The 21,596-nt window shown below is 28.4% G+C and overlaps 1 protein-coding gene across 11 annotated transcripts in view; it reads left to right on the forward strand.

Moving 5' to 3' along the window:
- Positions 1-21,316, forward strand: part of LOC142318870 (Golgi-specific brefeldin A-resistance guanine nucleotide exchange factor 1-like) — a 65,332-nt gene extending 44,016 nt beyond the window's left edge. For 2 of the 11 annotated variants that reach the window (XR_012755059.1, XR_012755060.1), the window contains exons 2-5: positions 10,819-10,990; positions 16,634-16,747; positions 17,189-17,358; positions 21,077-21,316. Coding sequence is in view for 8 of the 11 variants with exons in the window: in XM_075355447.1 (XP_075211562.1) it covers positions 16,725-16,747; positions 17,189-17,358; positions 21,077-21,186 (303 nt within the window). In the remaining 3 variants the exon portion in view is untranslated. Of the gene's footprint in view, positions 1-10,000; positions 10,132-10,818; positions 10,991-13,796; positions 13,972-16,633; positions 16,748-17,188; positions 17,359-21,076 lie in introns of those variants that run through there. The other 9 variants (XM_075355450.1, XM_075355453.1, XR_012755061.1 and 6 more) reach the window with 8 other exon arrangements.
- Positions 21,317-21,596: the final 280 nt, after the last annotated feature.

Below are 21,596 nucleotides of genomic sequence, written 5' to 3' on the forward strand. Positions count from 1 at the left end.
GTACCTGCAACAAAAGATAAAATACACGATGTTAGTATTATATATGTACCGTTAGTAACAAAAATTTATTTATTCAGTATCATTAAGAAAAAACATACTATCTAATCGATAGCTATTCTATAGCGATGTTATAATTCAATTTTATTATTTAAAAGAGTGAAAAAGAGCGACTTAAAAGAGCTTGTGTCTAAGAAAACAAGACCGTTTATCCAAAATACTTAATTAAAAGGAACATTGTTAATCGTTATAATAGAATTAATAGTTAAAACTGTAACTTAACGGTTCAAGAAACTAATTTTCTACATTTTCTAATAAAAAGAAATAAAATAGTATTCTTTATCACGTCATTTTATGTTTATTGTTTTGAATCGAACAGAATAGAATTTGTGTTTTAATATTTAATTATGTTTATTAATAACTTTTTATTCGTTTTTTGAGTAATAATAAATTAAAAGAACATTTTTCATTACTAAAAGATTAATTAATTAATTTGGTTCTTTATATTCGGAGAACTTTTTTTTATAAATACTTTTAATAATAGTGATAAACGTAGAGTATTTTTATAATTGTTAAAAAAATTTATTAAAAAGTAAAAATATTTAATTATTTATTTATACTGATAAATATTATTAATTTAATAATACATTTACAATTATCAGTGGCAGCTTGCAACTAAAATTAGTGGGGGTGCTGCTCCAGAAAATTTATTTCTGGGCCTTTTCAAGGTAGGGTTAAAGTTTTCTGTAAAATAAAAAAAAAACAATGAATCGTAGAATAGCTGGAATCAGGATAATAACCTGATTCTACATTTTATCGCATTCAAGAATATGATTTGTGCGCTATTCAAGAATATGATTTGTGATGTCAATACAGATAATATTTTTTAGCATCATTAGATAATAATTTAATAAAATGTCCGTTTAAAAAGATTATGGTCCAACGGTGCTTAATTTTAATTTCTAGGTACACAAAACAAATACGTAATTAGGTTTTACTAACTACCTTCTTTTTCACCTTTCCAGTGTGTTTTTGGACAGATTTGGCGATCAAAGAGTCCTTGCTTTCCGCCATCTTCTGATCGCTACAGAAAAAGCAACTAAACCGCTTTCATATTCCTTCCTCTGACTAAACAAGAAAAGGGAACAAGTAATGTTCCATACACACGTGGAGTAAAAAAAAACTACCTTCCACCAGACGCCAGGGTCAACACTGCGGGAGCAACAATGCGCTCTCTCTTCCTCACAGCCTTGTGTGCAGCTTCCTATGTGTGCATGAACACAACAGCCAAAACTATGCTGCTGGAACTGCGAAGCGCACAGTTCCGTACAAAGATTTTTGTATTTTTTTCATTAACTGCGGGTGGGGGATGGCTACTGACATTAAGCTTAGGAGTATATATTGTACAAGTATAAAGAATGAATTAAAGAAAAAGGGACATTATATTAAATGTTATTAATAATATCAAGTGGAAATAGGGGATGCTGCAGTTCCACAGTGCCTATACGCAAGCCGCCACTGATTTATATTATAATATATTAATATTAACCTTTCTGTTTTGCTTAAAAAAGTATTTTCAATACGTAAATTAAACTTTTGAAAACTTCTACACAACATCACATTCATTAGTATACGTTGGATTACATAAGAATGAAAAAATCTATCGATTATACTAACAGTAACAACACCACACCTGTTATGTAAACTGTACATTATAACGGTTAAATATTTAGAATGACTGTTAAATAGATAACATAAGATTTTTTTTTAATTCCATATTAAAAATATTTACATAATGTAACAAAAATTTATAAAACTAATTTAAATATTATAGTTCAATTTTATAAGAAAAAGAAAAATCATAAAAATTTTCCTGATATGGCAAATATTGATCGATATGATGATAAGCATGACTTTCAGTACTAATCAAGTTCATATTACGTATAAAATATTTAAAGGGTAAGTCAGTTTTATTGAATTAAATCTCTGTAGAGATTGAAATATTTTTATTCTTTTACTTAATTTATATATACATTTGTTATAATAATTTGATGAATAAGATAAAGATTTAAAATATAATTATTTTAAAAATCATAAAACTTCTCTTACAAAAAAAAATTACGGTTAACTGACATACTATAATATTTCTCAGTCTGTCCCCTCCCCCCAAATTATAATAGTAGTGTAACTTACCTTAATTTTATTGCCCTGTGGTGGTAGAGGCCTTCAATTGCAGCCCACGTTAACAACCAGGTTGATTCGTCTTCTTTCTTCTGATTCCTCAAACACGATCGACCAGCACTTTTATGAATCATCCGGATATCAAGGTACAGACTTATAGGTATCCGCCAGTATAGACTTGGCACCGGTGGATACGAAGCTGAAGAACTGCAAAGAAGGCCACTGTACCGCCGAACTGGATAATGATGCCTTCTTAAAACTAAAAGTTCAAATCAGGGTTTGCTGTTTTTTTACGATCATAAGCGATAATCCATTTTCATGAAACAACATGAAAATAATTAGAGGTATAAAAACATAGATTTATTCCGAACATATTAAAATAATTCAAGTTGAAATTATTTCATACACGTAATAATCGTATTTAAAAATAAGAAAAAATTATAAAAGATTTTATTATATGCTTTAAATAAATTTTAATATCCGATTTACAGATTTAATTCACCGATTTTGAGCTTGCCCTGATTCAAACAAAACACATAATAAAAACAAAATAATATTGCAGAAGTATATAGATGATGACTGAAGATCGCTGAGAGGATAATAAGGGCCAGGGGTGGACTCTACCCCCCTTTAATGAAAAAGTATATAGTAAAAGTTAAAAAGAAATTAAATGATTTTCATTAATTACACTAATTCTAAAATTATTTTCTAGCTACCAATTAAATAAATTAAACTGAAAAATCTAAATTAAAAAAAAGCTTTAAAAAAGCAAACTTTATAATTAATTTTACTGTTAAATTTTAATTCGCTTAATAAAATCAGAGTAATATTACTAAAAATGAGCTTTTATTAAAATTAAAATAAAAATGTAAATTAACTTTTAGTGAAAAGAAAAATTAAATGAACAATCTAAATATTAAAAAAATTATAATTTTGAAAAAAAAGAGCATTCCCCTTCGGCGGATAATCGGGAGGACTGATGCTGAAGCGATGCACTGAAGAAAATGTAGACTGTAGCTCGCTGGATGGGGTAAAGGGCCAAGGTGGAGTATCCCCCTTTATTGAATAATAATAAGTTTAATTATTTAAAAAAAAATGTAATTATTGTTAAATAAAAATTAATTATTAATCTATGTTCAAAAATCAATATTAAAACAAATAAAAAATTACATCCCCTTAATGGAAATAAATTCCTTACATAATAAAATTATGTTATTTCCTTTAAAAAAATTTAAAATAAAAAACAATTTAAAATTGTGCATTTAAAAATATTTTTAACTTAAAAAAAATAAAATAAAAATTTTATTAAAGCAGTTATGTATTTTTATTAAAAATCTAAATTAAAAATACTATTAAAACTAGAAAATAAATAAAATTTAAAGAAAAATTATTTTAATATAAAAAGTACAGTTTTGAAAAAAATGGGGTGTTTCTTTTGGGTGGATATTAGGGAGGACTGCTGCTGATGGAACTGCTGTAGTCGGACCTGTAAAGAAACAGCACAAAAATATATATGGGTATTAACGTTAGTAACACCCATCTTATACCATTCGCGTATCCACATTTACGGTATATGCGTAACCCAGTATCGAAGAAAACGGCCGGTGTCCGACGCGGTTGAACGCGTACGCGTCGCGCACTCACTTATTGAAATATTACAACATATTTATGCTTCTTACATATCAGCTGAAGAAATTAATTATATGCAGATCATGTATAGCAATATCTGTAAGACCATAATTGTGTAATATTTCCTACAGATATATACATTTATATTCTGTAATCAGAGCGAATTTGTGTTTGCTGATATGTACTATTCCCTGCAAAGGCAGGAAACATTCAGTTATCCATTGACATTGTACTCTGTACACCGCAAAGCAGAGCACAGATAATGGTACCTGATAGATGTTACGTACTCAAGTCTCAAGTACCAAACATTTATGCTGGTTACTGTTAATTCAACATTGAATTGTAATCTTATTACTATTCACCCTAACTGGAACATAAGACCAGAACAATATTTTCATTTACGTGGCAGATCTAAGTGGCTTTTACACTGAAAAATGCCGAGTTATAATGAAGTTAATTTAAATTTAATGCAGATGTATTTATAAAATTCATTACAATAAAGAGTAGTAGATATTATAATTGTCACAAGTTATATTCTTATGAGTGCCATATTTTCATAGTATATTACACAGAGAGTTCCTAATCAAAAATAAATTTATGATTTTATGTTTCAACATTTCCAGTCATTCTAGAAGCTTTCACATACTGCTTCATGCTTTGCCACCCAACCCGTTTCAACCTTGTCCTCAAATAACAATCTCTACAATATGTTTTAAGAACAAATGAATTTTTATTGGAGTATAATTTATCTATATAATCTAGAATAATAAAACAAATACTTTAAGAATGCAAGAATATTCTCTTCTGAAAATTACTAGGCGAGCAAAGATAATAAAGGGCAATGTAATGTTTCACAGACGGTTAGTTTACTGGGTTAGAACGGTTGTAACTCTATTTTATTATTTAAATATCTAGAAAAAACATAAAACCCATGCAATCTGTGATAAGAGGGAACAGTAAAATGATAATGTAGTAATAAAATGGCATGAAAAAAAAGACTTAAAAAAATTATAAAATTTTACTGAATTTACACTCAGAATAATAAACAAATCAACGTGATGTAAACAGGATAAACATTTTTGAAAAATACGTTCCTAAAGATTTGGAATAGATCGATTCCAGAACATAATACATTAAATTGACTTTTAAAAAAGAATAAAAGGTAAACATTTTGAGCTACAACAATAGGCTGAAGGTGATTCACAGTGAAAAGTAACATAAATTAAAGCACAATTTAATTATGAAGATGAAAAAACAAAGTTTATTAACAGTAGCAAAAACGTTTTTATAATAATATCAATAGAAATAATTTATTCACCTCATCAGAATAGAAGTGAACAAAAGAATATACTTGCATTGGGGGTTGATAACACCAGAAATACTGAAATATACTGGTAGATTAAACTAGTGAGCGATATATTTGAAAGAATTACTGGCCTATACAATGTAACATCTTCAATAATAGGATCTGGGTCAAAATAGTTTAAAATATCATTAATTATTCTGAAACAAATACAACCGTTTAATTTGTACAATTATAACTAATAGAATCATAATAAGATAAGTTCATGGGAAAATTCTCAGAAGAATATAAAATTAAAATAGGAATAAAGCAAAGGGGTAGTTTATCGCTAATTCTTTTTAACTGTGTCTTAGAAAAATTAAGAGAACGGGGGAAAAAGATGAAAAAAATTGGTACACACCGTGAAATAAAACCGGGTCGGAAGTTGAAAGTTATTTGAATTAATTGCCAAACCTTTCCTAATGACACTGCTATTTTCTCAAAAAATCTCACACAGTAGGAGAACAAGTAAACGGTATAAAAGAAATCGCAGATAAAGTAGGGTTCAAAATGTCCTTCAATAAAGCAGAACTGATAACCAATAACAAAAATTCAATTCAAAATGTGGAAAAATGAACAAAGTTAATAAATTTAAATATCTCTGAGAAATAATCCAAGTTAACGGTTTATATAAAGAAGTCAGTCTGTTAAGAACAAGATGATGTTCTTATATTTTATCTTTATTAAAGGATTCTACTGTGAGCAACTTAAAAAAAGAAAAAATATGATCCAAATAAGGGAAAAAAGTAAACGCCCCTCAAACTGTTTCTCATATAATTAATAACTAATTATCTTAACCTCAAACAATCAGATTTTAGTTAATTCTTTGAATACTTTGTCGATCAACAAATAAATCAACCAGCAGTTATGCTTAAAGTTAATGATCTAAGTTTAAATATATTATGGCAACATATATAATATACATAAAAATCCACCACCAGTTAGTTTGCTTATAAACTACCCAAATTAATAGTTAATAGTTAGTATATGATTAGTAGTTAAGACACAGATTTTTATAAACTACCCAAATTAATTATTAATGGTTAACAGTTAGTATACGATCAGTAGTTAAGACAGGAGATACTTAAGACACAGATTTTTTATGTATATATTAATATCACCATAATTAAACAAATCAAATTTTTTTTAAACATTAACATAGAGAAAATATAAATCAGCAACTTTTCTCCAAAGAAATTAAAAATTTAATCTGATTGAGGGGTTAAAATTATAATTATTATTACTGTTATGTATATATAAACTATAATTTCAACTTATCCCTTTGTTTTTTATTATTATTATTGTATGGCCAAATAAAGTAACAGTTCTTTTTGTTTTTCACGAATGTCCTGATTATTTTAGTAATCCAGTTTCATGTTTTATTGTACAATTTTTTTGTACTTATAAACCCTTCCTGCAAGTTAAAATTTTACAAATTTTTAGTAATTTCTATATATTGGTTAATATTTTTATTGTCTTTTTCCACAATTAAATATTAATTGCCTTCTATTTGTAATTTTGGTTTGAATCAACATTCTCAGAGTATATAGTCGACGATATATATATATATATATATATATATATAAAGGCATATGATGTACATTAAGAACATACCAGAATTGTTGTGGACAAATTTCAAACAGATTAAAAATATGAAGAAATTTAGGTACTTCGGTAAGGTTAACAGACCAAAAGAAATGGACAAGGGAACAAACATTGTCAGTACCAGTAAATTCTAACATCCTATGGCCTAACAAAGAACATATACAATATGAAACAGATCTCAAGGACCGGCAAGATCAGTTACTATACAACGGTAATCCAAACAGGAATTTTATATGGAGCCAAACCCATAGCTCTGAACAAAGGGGAATAGGTAAATTGGAACCTGCTGAAAGACTGATACAAAGAAAATCCTAGGGCCCAGAAAAACTAACGAAAGGGAAAATGAAAGGGATCCAGAAGGAGAAGAAAGAATACGGTAATCGAAAGCGGTCAAAAGAAAGAAGGAAGTTGGACATTGAAAGAATGAAGGAGTATTGGAGGGCTAAAAAACTAGCCGGTTAACTAATTTTTGTGATTCTACAGTGACCGGTGATGAAAAAAAATTGTTTAAAGATTTTATAAGAGGTGATGGTTAAAGTCGGTTTGTATCATGTGACTTAAGATGCAATAGGTTTCTGTTTCAACTTTCTAGAAATATGGAACCGCATGAAAATTAAACATAAATCTTAAATTATTTTTCATTGTAAATAATTAATTAATTAAAATGAGAAATAATTCATTTCATAACGATTAAGACCTCTTGTGTGATAAATGAATGAATATATCTGTTGATAATTAACATATGTAACAATAAAGCTATGCAACATTTTTTAACTGTTTTTTGAAAAAAAAAGTATATTATTTTCAGTCAAACGGTGGGTTTGAGGGGTTGAAATTGAATTTTCTTTACGTTTTGAGGTACGAGAAGTACAAAAATATCATTCACTTAAAATTTAAGTTCCTTATATACATTAGCGTACATCATTTTCATTGAAACTTAGATATGCTGTAGTAGTGTAACTGATGTTGTGCATGTGAAAATTTGATGAAGACCGGTTGAGTTATTGAACTCATGTAGTGAGTGCATTGTACTGTGAAAATCAGTGCATTTCATACTGCGTAATAGCGAAGGTCTCATAAATGAAAAGTTTTGTCAAAACTGTGCGAGAATTCATTCTAATTACAGAAGTTTATTGTTTGAAATGTTTGGAGATGTTGTGTATGTGTAAGTATGATTTTTTTGCTAGATATCACAATCAGATTTTAATTAACTGAAAATTACTTTTAAAAATCATGAAAAAATTTTGTGTATGTAAAAAGCCTAACAGCTTATTTATTTCCTACTTGAATTCCATATTACTAAAATAATATTAGATGAAAAATAATCTGTAAATATGTACAAAGCATACGTGTAAAACACTACAGATTGTAAATAAATGTAATATTACTGCTAATAAAAACTGAATTCATTTTGTTATCTAGGATCTACAAGTGATCTCTGAACTAATGAAAGCATAATATTACTGCCAACTTATAGCATAATATTCTACTGGTCCTGTTCCATCATTTTAATAAACATTAAGTTAAAAATTTTAATTAAACAGTTACTTAAAAAATTCCAGTAATAACTGGTTTTAATTTTAAACCGATGCATTTTTGATTAAATACATTGAATAATTACTTCTTTTTTTTTTTGAGCAAATGAACTAGTCATTACCCCAAAAAATTTCTTAAGCTATAGATGTAAATTAAAATTTCAAGCAGCAGCAGTTTGTTCACAACAGCCTTGATATGAAAGCTGTCTATGTAAACTGGTGCATTACCTCAACTGAAGTAGTCAGTATATGCAATAATCCTTGGTGCATTTTTTTTTTTTTATTAATTATTTCAACAATAATTAATTTTTTTTGCATACACCTTTTTTCAGCATATGCAATAATCATGTATTTTTCTCTTATTAATTATTTTAACAATAATTAATCTTTCTGCGTACACCTTTCTTTCAGTATATGCCATAATCCCTAATGCATGAACTTTTCTATTAATTATTTAAACAATAATTAATCTTTCTGCATACACCTTTTTTTCAGTATATGCAATAATCCCTAATGCATGCACTTTTCTATTAATTATTTAAACAATAATTATTTTTTCTGCATGCACCTTTTTTGTAGTATATGCAACAATCTTTGGCGTACACCTTTTTTATTATAAATAATTTAATAAATAAATTGATAAACATTTTACCAATAAATTAATAGATTGTAGAACTATTTTTCAATAAACTACATTGCATAATCTTCACCTAATTTAGGCTGTAGCAAATTTCAACTGATTGCATCATCTTTTTTTTTAAATTGTAGGAATTCATTATATTTTTAAAAATATCAGTCATAGCAAACAGCAGTATATTGAACAAACTACAAATTATTAGAATTTGCAATTTATAAAAACCAAAATGTTGCCATGAAAGCATGGACAAAAGACTACAGCCTTGAAACAATTTTTTATTAAAAAAAATATATCAAATTTAAAAAATGAGAAAATCATATTAACATATAAATGTCATAGCAATAAATATTATATTAAATACAATTTAAATGATTTATCTATTTCATAAAAATGAATTTTCTAATTTTTAACATTAAACAGTCTAAAGCACGTGGCTTTATAATAAATCAGTAACCAGCCAAAATTGAATATTAATTTGTATAACTAATTTAAATATTTAAAAACTATTATTCCTCACATAAATATGCTGCTTTTCAATAAGTTTACCCTAATTTTACCTTAAATCCAGGAAAATAACTTTTTAAGCTAATATGATACGACGTGATCCGTTCAGTTAACCGACGTAAAATGAACATGTTTTAACAGGTTTGTGGGTTCTACAAAAGATTTGAGTCGGGTAACAATCATCCGCGGTCATCTACTTTTGATTATTAGATTATTTTTTTAAAAATACGTTTATAACTTTTAAATAAATAATATTTGTAAATAAAACTAAATAATATATATTAATTAATGTCTTAATTACAATTAGTTAATAGTTTTACTTATTTACTTATTTATACAATTAGGTACTATTTTAAATACCAATCTCTTTATTTAAATTTAAGTTGGCAAAATGAGAGACTGTTGTTTTTTTTATCAGTTTTACTTAACGTGTATAATTATTTGTAACATGATTTTTTTTTACAATAGAAAATTTAATAAATAAAGTTACAAATATAAATAACAAACAACATTAAATAAAAATATTTTCAAAATATACATCTTTAGAAGAAATCCCGTAATCAGTTTAGTCTGATAACCTCATATGTTTCGCTATAACCAAATCATATGTTTCGCGATTTCTAATTTACTTAAAGCGTTTTGTCTACCTAACCTACACAAGATAGGTAAACTTACTTATATGAAAAACTATGTTCATAAAGGTATTAAATTCTTATTGTGTTATTTTAAATTAATTAGTTAAGCTTAAGTATATCTAAAATTAATTAAACTACAAATAATCTTTTTAGTTTTAATGTAGTGAGGTTATATTATTTTTTCTTCAGTTGTGTGTAACTACTCGTGACAATGTTAAAAAAACTGCTGAAAAATTAATTTTATCGTGCGGTTGATACACACAACCAAAAAATTACTGAATCAGAGATTTATAGGGGGGTAACAATTAATCTACTTTCATGAAATGAATACAGTATGTGGTTTCCAATATGATAGAATTTAGAAACGTCTTTCATTGAAACTGTTCCGAAATCGACGATTATTTCCACTTACTTATATTATTTTTTTTAAATTGATTATCGTAGATTTTTATATTAAATAAATATCGTTACATCGTGTCCTCTTAACAGATTTTTTTCACAGATTTCTTTTATATAAAAACGCTTAGCCTTTGAATATAACACCGTCTGATAAAAAAGTTTTTTTTTATCAAAAACACTTATAATCATGAATTTGTTTGATTTTCAGAAATATTAATTACTAAATTAATACATCATTTTTCTTTACGACCCTTCATTATATATGTTACCGCCCTCAGTAAAAATTTAAATTATTACTTTTTTGAATTTATTTTGTAATTTAGATCTGTAATACAAGATGTTTGTGTATTTTAGGTTAATATTATGCAACCTAATCTATTTGTCGGCCTCCGTGGCGCGAGTGGTAGTGTCTCGGCCTTTCATCCGGAGGTCCCAGGTTCGAACCCGGTCAGGCATGGCATTTTCACACGCGCTACAAATTGATCATCTCATCCTTTTAAGTGATAACTTAACTGTGGAACCGGAGGTAAAAAAAATCTAATCTATTTACACGTTTCATTAATATGTAACCTCTGATGTCATTTTTATAATACATTTAGCATCAATTATTGTAATACACGTATAAAATAAAACAGATTGTTAAATTACGGGTTAATATTACTTTTATTATAGTAAACAGTATGAAAATAATAATTGCGAGAAGATAGTACTGTCGGATAAAACGTTCTGGGTTCGATTTCGGGTTACGCTTACATTACATTATTATCAAAATTCATAACATGAAAAAAAAAATTTTTTTAAAATGCGCATGATAGTGAGCGGTTAACTCGCGTGGTGCGAGTGATAGCGTCTCGGCCTTTCATCCAGAGGTCGCGAGTTCGAATCCCGGTCAGGCATGATATTTTCACACGCTATAAAATTGCTATTTCATCTCATTCTGTGAAGCGATACATAACGGTTGGTCATAACGATACATAACGGAGGAAAAGAAAAAAAATATGCGGGTACTCTGGATGTTGTCATTGCGAGTAAAATAAATTAACTTAAAAAAAAACCGATTATAAATGTTCGTTTAATTCATGTCGGATAACGTTATAAATCATCCTGCAATCATAAACGGAACTGCTTGCCGACGCGCTGTCTACATTTTACTTTGCGATGTGATATGCGAGTCACCCTCTACAATCGCCACCACACCAGTCTTTGATCAAGGTTAAACTACTAGCGCTGTGCGGTACCCCTGTTTGCGTAAAGTACATTTTAACAAAAATAATAATTAACGAATAAATACGCGTACTTACAAGATAAATACGTAAAATATACTTTTTAATACGATATAATTTATTTCAATATATTGATATAAGAAAATAAATTTAAAAAATTATAAATATAATTAACAAACTTAACCTACGCTCGCTTCGCTCGCTAGTCAAGGTTAGCGAGTGTAGGTTAAGTTTGATTAAATTACATTTATAATTATTACAAATTTATAATTTTATTACAGACAAATGCTTCAACAGATAAACAAATGCCTCATTAACCTTGACCTTTATCATTTTACCATCCTTTCTCCTCCTTAATATTACCTAATAGTAGTATATGTTATTTTGTATCGATTAAAAAAAAAAAATATTTTTTGTGGCAGGCATTTTACGAAAAATTACCCAAATTAATTTTAAACGGAGTATTTTATAAATATTACAAATGAAATTATGTTATGAGAATCGAAACCCAGGATCTTCAACTTAAGCTTTTTTTTATTAGCGATACTCGGATATACATTACGAATTTAAGTACTTATGATCCAAGCCGGGAATCGAACCCGAGACCATTTCAGCATATCTCTCGATTGTTTTTTTTTTAATATTGTTTTTTATCATAATGCATAATATTTTTGAATGAAACTGTTAAATAAAATAAAACTGCGTTCTGAAGGAAGATTAAATCTATTTTTTAACGTTATGTAATATTTATTATAACATTAACTATGTGATGTTGTGCTGAAACCGAGAATCAAAATCGCGACTTTAAATTTTTCAGTCTTTTTTAATAGGTGATACCTAAATAAAATATTTAAAACTGAAAATCAAACTCGCCGGCTTTTATTATATCTATCTTTTTTAATGAACTTATATATAGATGAAATCTACATTAGAAAAATTTAACTCTGTAGGAATCAAATCGAGTCTAAATTTATTTATTTTTTTAAAACGATTATCCGTGCAATAAATATCTCTATAATCGATTATTTTTTTTTTAACGCGTAAAACTCATACAAGTATTACAGATATGGAGTGATGTCCGAGCTGTAACCGAACCCTAAAAATCAAATATAAATTTAATACCAAAATATAATCTTCTTTAAAAATAATTCCAAACTTTTTTTTTTAACATAGGACGCTTAAGAAGTTATAGCGAAAAGAACTGAAAATTATATGACGCTTTAACTCTCGACGAGTACAAAACCTGACTTGTTCTGTTAGCGGAAACGATAATACTATTTTAATTCAATAATTTACTACTATTAAATATTCACTGTATTAGGTTGGAGGTTGTGTGGAAAATTTGATGTGAATTAAAATTTCAACCGTGACCGGGATACGAACCCGGGACCGGTAATTAGTTTATATCCGCTCAAGTATTACATAATATTTACTTACATAAACTTAAAAGAATCGTAATAGAAAGTACATGCGATAGAAGATAAAAAGTCTGAAATTTTATAGGATGTGATTTTTAGTGACGATCTAACAAAATAATTAATTTAAAAATATAAAAAATAATATGTAATTTTAAGTTTGCTTTCACCGGTTTATTTTATTTATTTAATTAGTTTTTTGTTGTTGTTTTTTCTTAAGCGTTATACGTAAATTGAGAAAAATACTAATTCTAAGCCGAGAACTGAATCTGAGATCTTTAGTTAACTCTTATTTTCAATATATGAAACCTGGCTAAACCGGCTAAAATTGTGATCCGGTGTCAAGTCGAGAATCAAATCCGTATCTTTTAATATATCAATCGGTTTCTCTACTGCGTTACCTAGGTGACAAAATTGATTACAGAAATGAAATGAGACACGAAAAATTATAATTATATGTTACCTTGTGATCTCTAATTATAATTTTTGAATTAAATCCATACTAAATGTGTGTTTGCGTGTTCGTGTTTGCGAACACAAACATAAATATTAAACTTTCGTTGTTGTTCAGTTGGTTTATGATAGATGAAACAATGCAGTCTAGGAAGTGCACTTTAGAGGGCGGGCTTGTTTTCGTAATTTATTTTTGCTGTGGCGGTTGAAGGTTTGTTGTTTATCCGGCCGTTTGTTGCAGCGCTGGGGAGCGCAGAGAAATTACGTGGTGACAGAACGAAGCTTATGAAATACACCGGTCAGTCTCGGGTTGTTTACGCAGTTCAAATTAGGTTATAGTTTCTGTGTTCACTGTTGTTTAACTGCTATTGTTACATCTTGTACATTATTTTAGATGATCCTTATTATTGACTGAGGTAAGTTTTTCTTATATTATTTTAGTATAGCTTAAAATAAGTGTTATTATTTTTGTTTGCCTGTTGTAGGTACTTATGCAGTTTGTTCCACCCCAAACAAACTTTAATTGCTATGACGATGCAAAAAATGTGCTAACAATGAAAAATGCTTAACGGGCATTAAATTGAAACAGAAAGACCTGATTAACCAAATTTTATTTGAAAATTACAAACGTCAAACAAACCTTTAATTGTAAGGCTCCTCTGAAACGTGTTTACAAAAATAAAAAATCGTTATAAGGATACCTTTTACGACATATAGGTATATTCGCTCAAATATGACTGCAAAAGTTCTATGTGGGTACCAAAACGTTGCTTATGCATTTCTTTTGTCTTTTGCCATGTTGATTCTATGTGATTGATGTATGCACCGGTTTGTCGTAGATTAAAGATACTGCAAGGCAAATAATTGAGATCACCAATCGAATCATCCGTTGAAGTGAATGATTGATTGTATTTCTTGAATACCTTTTAATTCATAGCCAATAACCTGCGACCTATTTTGTCATATTTGAAATACATCAGACTTCAGTGGTATTCGGATTACTATCAAACTGAATCCTAATTGTTGTTAATAGCCTGTTTTTGTTTCCAGAATCATTAAAGCAGTCGCTGTTATCTGTCTTCAAAAATGCATACACCTTTTTCTCCTTCATCACCTTCATCAGTAGAAGAATGTACTAAAGGGAAATGCAGCTGTTTTTCCAATTTTTTCCCCCATTTTCCCTAGTCTTTGCAATAAAACGTAAACTAAAACTAATCAACTGTTGAAAGATTAATACATTATTTGATCTTGAAGCCCAATTAACTGACTGCATGATTCGGGCTGTTTTTTCTTGCATCAAGTAGTTCTTTAATTGATGTAGTTCTATTTTAAATTCATTAGAAGAGAACACTATCTCTCATTTAGAGTTTACAGCTATGTATGAGGTGTTATTGTTTTTTAATGGTATTTTTATCACTTGTTCATCAACAGTCTTGTTGATGATTACAGGCTTATTTTGAAAAGCTAACCTAATTTTCTAACATAACCTAGAACAATGCCTTGTATTAACTTAATATGATTACGAATTTTTGTAACTAATTTTATTTATCCTTATTATTAGTTTTGTAAAAATTATTTCAATTATATATAATTAAGACCCCTGGTAGTAAGACATACAAATAAGAAAGTGTAAGGTTACGGTTAAAAGAAAATTAAATCGATATGATATAAATATTCTGTGACTACAAAAGTTTGTGTTAATATTACCACTAAATAATTAAAACTTAGGTCGATCAAATCTTTTAATAGCTTAAAAAGCTTCTCATCAGCCTGAAGACGTGTTAAGTTAGAATGTTTACTTATTAACATTTTAATAATTAAAGACGATAGTAATAACCTTACCTTTTGTCCAAAGCAGTTCAGATAAGATCTAAATTCATCTTTTTTGCCCTCTATTCATGACTAATTATATGCATAAACAACTAGGTTAGATACTGCATTAATTCAAAACATAACTGCAATAGTGGTGGACCTAACACAACCTCTTTTTAGGACAAAAGTGATAGAATAGTTATGTCCCTAGTGAGTACTGGACTTAAGAAAGGAATATTATATTTTGCTTTGAACCAAACAAACGTAACATATCATAGTTTAAATCGGTTTATATTACTGAATGGACATAAGATATTTTTATGCTTTTATTTTTAGAGCTCTTATTTTGATTCTGTACATTGGTGGATTGTGCTGAATTTTGTTTATGCTTTTGGAAAATACACACACGCATGCACGTGCACACACACATCTTTTTAATCCATTTCTTTCTGCTTCTGTCTCTCTTTTAGGTGCTTCCTATTATCATTGTATTTCATGCACTATTTTTTTTCATGCATATATTTTTTCTATAAAGTATCAATATTCCAATTTTAATTTGTTACTTCATCAAGAAAAAGCTTCAGAAACAATCAAGTAGTCATGAAACCACATTTTGAAAATTACGACTACAAATCTTTACCTATGGGTCAGATACACAGCGTTAAAAATATCCTTTGATATGAAGAGGTCTTCTTAACATATTACAGTAATAATAATTGTATTTAGTGAAATTTTATAAGGATTGTAATCTAAAAATTTGTAGTGTAATCTGAAAATTTATGAATCGGATTAGTATTTTCTAAATGAATTGGCTGGAAAGAATTTTCCAATTCTATAAAATTCTTTCATCCTTACCTCAGAATCATGTAACATTAGAATTTTTGGTTTTACAATGCGATCTCATTTTATTTATTTTGATGAAGCTGTTTCAATTTTTCATATCTATAATGATTATTATTATTAAACAATTTCTGGAGTTGACAAACATAGTGTTAGGTGAAAATTATATTTTTACTGGATTGGAGCAGTACAAATTTCTGAGGAAATGAAACATAACCGATTGTTACAAGAGTTGAAAACTTCCTTTTTGTAATCAGTTAGTGGTTTAATGTGATAAAGTAAAAAATGTGCGTGTAAGAAATTAATCTTAACATTGTTATTTTAGTACTTGTACTTTAAAGTAAATTGCTCATTGTTATTTATTTTTTTGAGTATGTAGTATAGATTAAACGGTATAATGAATTATTGTTTTATTTTTATTTTTAGGTATTTCTGCATCATCTTACTCCTCTTCAAACACTGTCAATGTTTACTGCACTCTGGCTGACAATAATTGATTTTATGGATAAATATATGCATGCAGATAAAAGTGATCATTTGGTAAGTGAAAAATTAAACTGACTATCGGTGATATGTATGCAAGTCAGGAACATCTTACTTAACCATTTGTCGCTCTAAATCTCATTTCTCATTTTGCTATGGTTTTTGAAACCGTGTGGATAAGTTTATCATTACTGACTTTCTACAGAACCGTTTTTCTGATCGCTGTTAGGAATTCTCATAATTTGTTGTTACGGATGTAAAATTTTTATTTTAACATTAGGTTTTTTATCATCTTTATATTTTTTATTTAATATACAGCATTTTACATATCTTTAATTTGTATATATATTTTCTACTGTTTGTTACGTTAATCAAACCGATGTTATTTGATGTGTATCGTATTCTGTTATAGTTAACAATCAGAAACATAGGTTAAATATATTTCTGAATCTTGTTTTACGGTCTGATGTGTATAATGTATAATGTTTGTCTGTATAGTACGAGGCCATACCTGAGTCGCTGTAGAACATGTTGCTGGTTATGGATTCAGCCAAAGTCTTTTCTAATGGTGAGGAGTATTCACCTCTTTAAACAGTCACATGGGACAAAATTTAATACATTTCTTCCTACCCTTAAGGATGAATTATTCAAAGCTCAAGCTCAACCAGGTAATCTTATTGATTTTTAATTAAATATTGAACACAATATTTACTTAAGTAATCTGTACACAGTTTTTTTTACAGACTGATCTTAAAAAATAACTCTTATATTTCTCAGATGTTATGGATGTAAAAATTAATTTTGTTCAGATTAATGTAGTAGGCTATGAAAAACAAAACAAAAATTAAAAAAATTACTTCAAATTTATATTTAGAAGAAAGACTACCTAAAAATTAAGCTTTACTACATAGATTTGAAATATGTACAAAGAAGAGTGCATTAAAAGGATTAATCATCAATTTCTTGTTTTGCACTACCTGCACCAGTTTTTTTTTTTTGGTTGTGGTAAATATGAGAACATTGATGTCAAAAGGAACCAGTCACCATTGCTTTCTCTAAAAGTATTAATTTTTACTGCTCTGCCGATCTGTGGTTCGTGAGCAGAGTGAAAAAATGATTTTATGGCTCATACTGTATTTGAATGTCATGCTGATATGTAGTTTTGCTCAGTGAAGGCGCTGAGAATCCTATTTTCACTCCCCAATTTATCTAGTAAGCCTGTCACTGTAGCTTAATATTCATGAAAATGTTATGTTATCTTCAGCAGTGACTGATATCTCGTATTAAATTGTACGCAACCGTTACGGTTTTGTCATCTAATATACCTACACGCATATGGGTTGGCCAGATAGGGTTTTCTGGAGCCGGTAAAGTATTGTGGAATCGGGGAACGAGGAAACGGTTTGGAAAAATTAAATATTCTAATTGTGGAAACTTAAGTCATGCGATCAAAGATATTAATAGAAGATTGAGATTGGCTGCTAAAGTACGATCAACTTATCATTCCTATGGATGTGATATCAGTAGGTTAATGGTCAGTCGATGGATGTAAACTCACTATTCAAAAGTAAAAAATTTTTATATGAAATAGATTGTGGAAAAATGTACGTGAAACCAAACTTGAAGTAAATTTGGTATTCTATTCTTTAATTTTTGAATGGATTAATGAAATGTAAAACCACAGGGTGAAATTCCGTATTTAATAAATGCTTTAATTGAATTCCCAGAAAATTGTTCGCTTAAAAAATGAGTAAAAGAAATTGAAAACTATTTTTTTATAACTGAGGGACTGATATTGAGTTTAAAATACTCAGTCGGCATACTCTGGGATAACTTATTAAAATAAAGACCACCTAAATACTCAATTAACCATCTAAAGATTTCATCGCGTCAGATTGCTTTCAAATTGTTTTAGTTGAGAAAGCTCTTAATTTAATTAATTTTTTACATATTGTTGTCTAACCGAATAAATGTGTTAGGATATTAGGATTGAAATACAGAGAAAGAAAATTTGTGTAGAATATGTATAAGAATTCGGTAGCTGTGATAAGATTAGAGATCTAGAAAGGTAATCTGAAATTTAGGAAGGCCAGAAAACCTTTTCTCAGACATGTTAGTCTTATCACCTTTCCTATTCTATTTATGTTTAAAAGGAACAATTGAAGGAGAAATTTGATAACAATCAATCAGGAAAGAAATAGAAAAATTAAGATACCAACAAGAAAGAAAATAAAGATGTTGAGATTCAATATTGATATTGCTTAAACAAGAAACCAGAAATTCTTTCCGGCTAATGGTGAAATATACATTCTGATATGATATTTTGAGAAGATGAGCACTTTTTTACTGCATAGGAGGAGCGCAGATTTTCAAGTGCTAGATCTCCCTTGGATCTCTGAATTACTCTTGAAGCAGACTGTTTTATTGGATACTTTGAATCCCAGTGCCATGTTTGCTGTCTTCTTAAATTCTGAAAAGGCTTACAAATTGACTTGCTGAATAGATATGCTGCGAATCTTAAAAGAATGGGATGTAGATGCAATTTTCTGGGCTTCATAGTAAGATTCCTTGAGAACAATGTATTTAACTTCAGAACCATTTACACTGGAAAATGTGCCTTAAAGTACTGATGTTCTATAATTTTATTTTCTTTGGCTGTAACAACACTATAAAATTTATTAAAAACCACCTTCATGTGTTCATTATATGTAAATGATTTAACAGCCTACATCCATCGGCAGTTGCAAAACGTTTGCTTCAAAACTTCATTTATGAACGAGTCATAAGGTGAAATTATCTAAATTAACAAAAAAATCTCAGTATCACTCTACATAAATTTAGGTCTGCTTTATGAATGCATTGCCTGAATTAAACGTGTAAGAGAACTCAAAATTCAGTGTTTAAAACATTTTGATAGGTTAACAAGTAACAGCATAATATTTACAGTAACAGCTTTTGGGGTGCAGATGAAATGTGTACTTAAATTTTATTGAATCTTGGTAATGTCTAAATTCGATTAGTAGTTTACTCCTCAGAGTGTACAATTCTTGGGATGTTGGATCACCATTCGTAAAATTTTATTTGATTTGCTACCGGATCATTCCTGTCTAGTCAAATAGTAAGCACTTTAATGAAGAATGGTGAGCCTTTCCCTCTCTGGTTGAGTCTGACCAATAATGATTTACATGCATCATAAAGGGACAATCTTACCATCTTCTGTGTGATTTTGTTTTTATTTTCAGTCTTAATCCACAGATTCCCATTTAATTTAGTTTTACGATTATTCAAGCTCGGGGAATGTTTGTTTTATCTTTCCTTAGTTTGAAAAACTACATGCTACATTTACTGTTCATTAGTATATTTACATAGGTGATTAGTTATAAGAAAAACAGACAATAAGCGCGTAGTATTGTTACAGAATTTCTGCAATAAAAGATACTTCTTTATAAGGTGAAGCGATTTACATTGATGGATTTAACCAGAGCAGTTACATTAGATGTTCCTTTATGGCCTATTTTCTCGAATACAGATTTTATGTATTTGTCTTACTGGTGCAAGCATACCGGAGACATGTCATCTTATATCTTTCAAAAAAATATATATACTGTAGTTTGAAATAAGCTCTACTTGAGAACGTTGATACAAACATATATCTAAAAAACATTTTGTTATTGAGTTACAGCTAGTGAAAGATTTTTCCTGTATTTTAGTTTTCCTGGCGAAATGAGTTCATACTGAAACTTTCTGGTGTTAAACCAGATGGTTTTGTATGACTTTTAACCTCAAAAATCAAATAAAATTGATCACAGAACTGCATCTCTTGCAGTTTTCATAATATCCAACATAAAACAGAAAAAATAGCTCTATATACATGCATGTATCTTCTTAGAGCCATCTCTTAACCTAAGTTGACCGTCGTAAACTATTCTTAATTTTAGGTGGCTACTGTAAATAAATAAATGGAGAACTTAAATCTTCAGTCGTTAACACTTTTCTGAAATATAATGATGGAAAAAAATATGTTGCTGTTAAAATATATTAACAAATTTTAATATAACTTTTCAAGAAATTTGAAGGAAACTAATTGGAAAACAGTTATTTACTTTAGTTCTAGAAGTACCGTTATTCAAATATCAGTTTGATAAACATAATTGGTTTGTTATAAATTTTATATGTGTGTGTGTGTGTGTTTGCATGTGTGTGTGTGTGTGTGATTGTGTGTTGTTTCTTACACAATTATTTATTTTTTAGTATAATGTAGTATTTAGTACAATTCAGTATAATTATTTATTTTATTTACTTATATATCTATTGTTCTGTATCTACTTTTATTATAACTTATGTTGTGTTCATGAATTAGCTTTAACTTAACGGTTTTATTTACAGGAATATCAAGCATGCCATTATTGTTAACCACTAATCTGCTGGAGAATTCAACTTTACCTACAGTACCTGTATTAGCACCACCAAATGTCAATAATTATAGATATTTTTAATGAAACTTAGTTGTTCAAAGGTTTTTATTGTAAATTCGAATAATGCATTAAGCGACAGAAAGTGTAAAACAATTTTGAATGTAATTATACATGATGGTGTCTGAATACAATTATATAATTTTTTAAATGATTTTGTCTATATTTTTTAAATATAACACACACACATACACTTACTTTTCTTGTATATTTGAAACATTTAATATATTTTTAAGTAGAAGTGATTCTGTCAGAAAAGAATATGTATACAATCTTAAGTTAAAATTTATTTTTCATATCATGATAAAGACAGATTACTTGTGTTAATAATTCATATTTATCTTAAACTATTTCAGTGACATATTGTAGAGGTTATGATAATGATAAAGTTATTAAGCGGTAAATGTTATCTATGTACGATTCATTTTCTTCTA

This window comes from Lycorma delicatula, chromosome 2 (assembly GCF_047948215.1).
Source record: "Lycorma delicatula isolate Av1 chromosome 2, ASM4794821v1, whole genome shotgun sequence".
Taxonomy (NCBI): Eukaryota; Metazoa; Arthropoda; class Insecta; order Hemiptera; family Fulgoridae; genus Lycorma; species Lycorma delicatula.